General features: G+C 40.4%; 1 protein-coding gene across 1 annotated transcript in view; it reads right to left on the bottom strand.

Moving 5' to 3' along the window:
• Positions 1 to 3,519: 3,519 nt before the first annotated feature.
• The window catches only part of chka (choline kinase alpha), a 62,966-nt gene continuing 60,405 nt past the window's right edge, over positions 3,520 to 6,080 (bottom strand). The window contains exon 12 of the mRNA XM_043705924.2: positions 3,520 to 6,002. Coding sequence (XP_043561859.1) covers positions 5,943 to 6,002 — 60 coding nt within the window. The 3' untranslated portion in view covers positions 3,520 to 5,942. The remainder of the gene's footprint in view (positions 6,003 to 6,080) is intronic.

Raw genomic sequence — 6,080 nt, 5'->3', positions numbered from 1 at the left:
TCCTTGCCAGGCGGTTAGATAAAAGACCAAGACTCTGATTTTTGTTTGAATAAACCTGGTTTATTGTGTTGTGGCACCCACCTGGTGAGGTGACCTTCTAGGCCTGATGTTTGGACACATCACTGTGCTGCCAGACCTGAATAAGGCACCTTGCTTTGTAGATACAGTTTAGTAACCACTCAGGATATTTTTAATCAGTTGGTTTGGATAGGGGGTTATGACACACCTCTGTTGCAGATGGGTTTTAAACCCAATTATCTATCCCAGGGTTAAGGATGGTACCCTGTGATGCTCCTGTTCATCCTTTATAATGGATTCAGACAATCAATTCATCTATTAGACACAGGCACTTGCTTAATTCCTTGCTAAATGACCATTCTCCAGCTTCTGTCTTGCAGGCAGCTCATCACCGGGCAGAGAAGTTGGAGGACTGACTCTCTTCAACTGTTTCCCCACTTTTCAGCCATTGACCTGCCTCAGAAAGAATACTGCAATGATCTCCTGTCCTGATGACCAAGGCAGATGCAGGGCTCTGTTGGGGGCGATGTCCTCATTGCTAATCACTAGTGCCCAGGCCCTCCAGGGCCAGGATGTGAGCTGGACCCAAGTGACACTGCTCCTTCTGTAACCAGAGCAAGGCTGTCCACAAAAGCTGAGAGAGATTGAATCTGGGAGCAGATGACCCACTGATCTCTCTCAGGCTCCTCCAATAACCGAATCCTCCTCACCCACTCCTACAGCTGATAGGTTCAATAATGAGCAGCAAGTTTGGAAAAGAACTAATGTGATTAGAGGAGTAGCTGGGGTCACGCTTGGCCAGGATTGGACTGGCACCAGGAGTTGGGCCTATTTAAATTCAGAATGTGAGATTTTCCAGGTCTGGGCCTTAAGGATTGCTGTTTTTGGGTCTGGGATATGCTGCCTGCTGCCCAAGAGCTGGTATGGAGGCAATAAAGAGGCTGCACATGGCAGCGGAAAAGGGGGCTTGGAAAGAAAGAGGTGAAACTGAGGCATGGAGGGCAGTGACTGTAACAGTGAAGGCTATCACAAAAGGGTCAGAAGCTTTAAATTGAGGGGTGATAGATATAGGACAGATGTCAGAGGTAGGCCCTTTACTAAATAGTGGGGGTGTGGAACACTGCGTGAAAAGTCAAACTTGTCAACTTTAAGGGCATTTAAAATGGTCATTAGATAATGGAATAGTGTAGGTTAGATGGGCTTTAGATTGGCCCTCAATGTTGGGCTGACCTGTGAATCCAAAGAGCCTGAACTGCACTGATTCTGGATTAGTAGTGCTAGAAGAGCACAGCAGTTCAGGCAGCATCCAAGGAGCAGCAAAATCGATGTTTCAGGCAAAAGCCCTTCATCAGGAATAAAGGCAGAGAGCCTGAAGTGTGGAGAGATAAGCTAGAGGAGGGTGGGGAGAAAATAGCATAGAGTACAATAGATGAGTGGGGGAGGGGAGGGGATGAAGGTGATAGGTCAGGGAGGAGAGGGTGGAGTGGATAGGTGGAAAAGGAGATAGGCAGATAGGACAAGTCATGGATACAGTGCAGAGCTGGAAGTTTGGAACTAGGGTGAGGTGGGGGAAGGGGAAATGAGGAAACTGTTGAAGTCCACATTGATGTCCTGGGGTTGAAGTGTTCCGAGGCAGAAGATGAGGCGTTCTTCCTCCAAGCGTCTGGTGGTGAGGGAGCGGCAGTGAAGGAGGCCCAGGATCTCCATGTCCTTGGCAGAGTGGGAGGGGGGAGTTGAAATATTGGGCCACAGGACAGTGTGGTTGATTGGTGCGGGTGTCCCAGAGATGTTCCCTAAAGCGCTCTGCTAGGAGGTGCCCAGTCTCCCCAATGTAGAGGAGACCGCATCGGGTGGAACGGATACAATAAATTATATTAGTGGATGTGCAGGTAAAACTTTGATGGATGTAGAAGGCTCCTTTAGGGCCTTGGATAGAGGTGAAGGAGGTGGTGTGGGCGCAGGTTTTACAGTTCCTGCAGTGACAGGGGAAGGTGCCAGGATGGAAGGGTGGGTTGTAGGGGGGCGTGGACCTGACCAGGTAGTCATGGAGGGGACGGTCCTTGCGGAAGGCAGAAAAGGGGTGGGGAGGGCAATATATCCCTGGTGGTGGGATCTTTTTGGAAGTGGCGGAAATGTCAGCGGATGATTTGGTTCCGAGCCTAAGCCTTTCACTAGTTAACCCTTTGTTTATGGACTTCAAAATCACAAACACTGCATGCTGTACACTTACTTGTGCACCCAGGCAAGGTGCAGAGCTCATCCATAAAGTTTTAAATGCTGAAGTACATGAGTAAAGTGAGATTTAGAGGAAACATCTTTTGTTGAGATAGGGTAAATTCAGCAATCATCTTTGGGTGCCAAGGACCAGGGAACAATCTCAAAATAAGGGAGAAGATTTTTAAGATAATTTCTTCACTAACTAATTTTTGGAATTCTACATTTCCTATGATAATTACCTGTTTGGATAGCTTCCCAATAGCTACATAGGGAGCTCCCCTCTAAAATCATCCAGGTCAAACCCCCATTCAGCTCATTTTGTATTCCCAATATCTGCAGCCTTGTCCACATATCCTTGGCCCCTTAAACTTGCCCCCATATTTTCTCAGTCCAACATCAATCATCACAAAAGACATGACTGTCTGCACATACATCTCATTGTTTCCAAGAGACAGATAAAACTGAAGTCAGAACATCTGTTGTGTTTCTGGCAGTCATTATGGTGACAAAGACTAACAAAGAATTCCCAATAAACAAGCCTGACCAAATTGGGACGGAATTTCCTAGCTGCCTTAAGCACCTTCGACAAACTTGTAAGCTCACTTCTCTCTCCCTCCCTCCTCTTCCCTTCCCTCCCCTTTCTCTCTCCCCCCCCCCCCCCCCCCGGGGCTAAAGCATTAAAGTATTTTCTGTGTGCTTTGACCAAGGACTCTGTGGGGGGAACCCACCCAAAACTGCTGCTCAATTGTCTGTTCACCTTGATTTTGGATGCTCATTTCTTAACTAGTTGTCTAGTCTTGACAAAATATTCAAATTAACCCAAAAGACAAATTCCCAAAATGCAAAATTCTTTAGACTTCATTTCCCAAGATAATAACCCACCTGATGGCAAAAAAAAATTACAAGGAGCAAAATGGTCTTGAAGGACATAACTGGTCAAAGTTGGTTTTAAAAAAACCCTTCATTTTAAAAATTGCCCTGGTCTCAGGAAGGAATAATATTAGAGTTATTTTATGAGCATTGTTCATATTTCCTATTTCAGAAGGGCCCCAGCAAACAAGGCCTGAACTGCTGAAACAGATGTTGGAAATATGATGCCTTATATTGAGTTATTGGAATCATAAGTTCTAAACAGCAGGAAAGGTCAAGGAGTTTGTATTCACTGCACAATGAAAATAAACTCACTGTAATCACACAGCATGAAAATCATAAAAAAAACTTTCCATTAATTTGATGGGAATTGATGACTCCCTTTAGCCCCTTAGAACTAATCTTCAACTAGTATTTCTTCATGCCACTAGGGAAAATGTTTTAATAAAAATTGTGTCAGTACATAAACTGTGCATACAGTGACATTTTACAAAAATACAAATGATTTGGCAGCAACATAAACAATGCACCACATCACTGCATTAATATTTAAAAGCATTCATCACATTTGTTACAGTAACGAAATTAATTCTCGACACAAGATTAATTCTGATTGCTTATACTGCAATTCCACAAGTGCAATTACTGTCTTACAGAAAGATCACCATTAAAGGTAGCCATGCACCTCCCAGTACAGTACTGTACAAAACAATGTTGGTCATCGTCAGGAACAGTGCGACCCAAATGTAAAATTTTAGTACGTTTCCATGCACGTTACTAGTTTTTTTTTTCCTGACTTGGAAACAGCTCTTCATACAGTACTTTATACATAGTTTTTCCAATAGGAATTTTAACTTTAACAGACACTGGCTTTTAACTTTCTTACTGGGATCAGACATGGTAACTGCTATGATGAATTAAAACCTAGCAATTTACTGTGCATCACCTACTGCAAAAAAAATATACAAACATATGTACAGATTAACTTGTATGTTAGCGGCAGCCTTAATATTGTGAAAATACATAGTGTCAATGCAGATGTATCAGAAACTAAATTTGCAAAGTACCTTGTTCCAAACACTTGTGGCTTTGGTCTTAACATTAAAACTCAATCATTATTTACACAATATACATGTTCAACAAGACAAAGGAAATGGCTCAGGTGTTACATTATTTGCCTACATGTGTACATATTAATTGCGTTACAGAATATGCAATACAAAATGGCGAATAAATATTGGTCACTTTTCTACCTCATGCACAGCATACTCTTAATGTAATTCACAATGCAGATTTCCTGGAAACTAAAAATTGCAACTTAAACTTTGAATAGGTCACCTCAGAAAAAGGTTAGGAAACTAACTATTCAACCCAAAATTCAGCTTCGGAAAGAAAACAGAACATGCAGTAGAAAATTGGCTGTCCATTATATATATCCTGCTCAACTTACCTAGGCTTAAATGGAAAGGAACATTAAGCAGGATATATAAAGAAAACAACAAATCTTCCATTATGCATTGTGGGAGGTTACAGAAACTGAATTTCACCTTGGACAACTGTCAATTTAGTTAATTACTTAGCTAATTCATTTCAGACAGCTGCATACAAATATTGCAGGTTCCAAACTCCAACTCATTACCAACTAAAGCATATTACCTTGCTTATTCTACATTTGTTATTCAGTACAAGAATAACACTAATGCATTTGTATTTTGTCAAAAGTGAAGGCTTAACCATGTAATGACATACAATAAACAAAATATCATAAACCAATGCAATTTTATAAAATATTCAGTTTATGACAGCAGTTAAATATCTGACATGTCAGAAACCATATTTAAGTCTTCATATCAATCTGAGAAATGCACATCAGACCTGTCGATGCCAAATGTGGAGTGATATTTCTCCTTCGAATGGCAACTCCATATAAAAACAAAACAAATATAGGCACAGGTTGGTATCAGCTAAGAAAGATTATCAGAGTGTGGGTAGCAATATTCCTGGATTTGTTAACAATGTGCAGTTACCAATACTAGTTGTTGAGAAACAATTCTAGTTGCTTAGCCCTAGAACAATTTATTCTAAGGTTATCTGAAAATAACTGGGAAGATTCCAGTCTTCCCAGTGACAGTTCTATCCCTTTAAGTCCCATTAGTCAGCAATGCCAACTGGTCCATCATCAAAAGGGCCTTGGGTCTACTACTATCTGGCTCAGGTAGCTAAACAGCTTCATTCCAATATTGTTTCACTAGTGTCATTATTAATAAATCAGAATTATACTGAATTGTAACTTTAAAACTTGGCATCAGTAGCATTACAGATTTTCACATTATATATAAAGCAATGTTAATCTGCCTTTTAATATAGACTTCTAGGCAAGTACTTCAGAGTTTAAATCAACTCTTCTCTAATTTCAGTTACTTATGTAAAGGTTGTTTCACCAACTAATGAAAAAGGCATTTTAAAAGGACAAGTACAAGTAACATCTTCCAGCTGGAGAAATACTTTGATATATACACTTAATTGTTCACTAAATATCTACTAAAACTATTCCAGAGAATTAATTAGCAGTTTTGTCCAGATTAATGTTACAGTACATTTTTCAAAGTTTTATCCATAACAAAGTTCTGAAACAGTAAACAGTCTAGTTTTTACAGACCATCAATTTCTTGGTTTTTAGGTCTACAGATCCATTTTCTAAACTTCTACCACGTGAAACAAATCCACACAGTTCATCTCTCTGCTGAATACTGCAGTGGTTTTCCATAGTTGACTGACATTTGATTTTTCTCGTGCCTTTGTCTCTACTTCACTGGCTCCTCCCATTTGCTGACTAATCAAACATCTAGCTGCTTCTTCTGTTCAAAGTAGGTTTCAAATCTTGCCAAAGCATAATCCTGCAGAAAATTTACAATTTAAAAGAATTTACAAACAAAATGTTTATTTATATTCTTTTGAGAAAAATGCTTCATTCC

Source organism: Chiloscyllium plagiosum, unplaced genomic scaffold (genome assembly GCF_037043375.1).
Source record: "Chiloscyllium plagiosum isolate Xiang-an unplaced genomic scaffold, Cpla_swu_hap1 HiC_scaffold_18, whole genome shotgun sequence".
Lineage (NCBI taxonomy): Eukaryota > Metazoa > Chordata > Chondrichthyes > Orectolobiformes > Hemiscylliidae > Chiloscyllium > Chiloscyllium plagiosum.
Note: the sequence above shows the minus strand (reverse complement) of the source record. Positions and strands in the feature narration are given on the sequence as shown.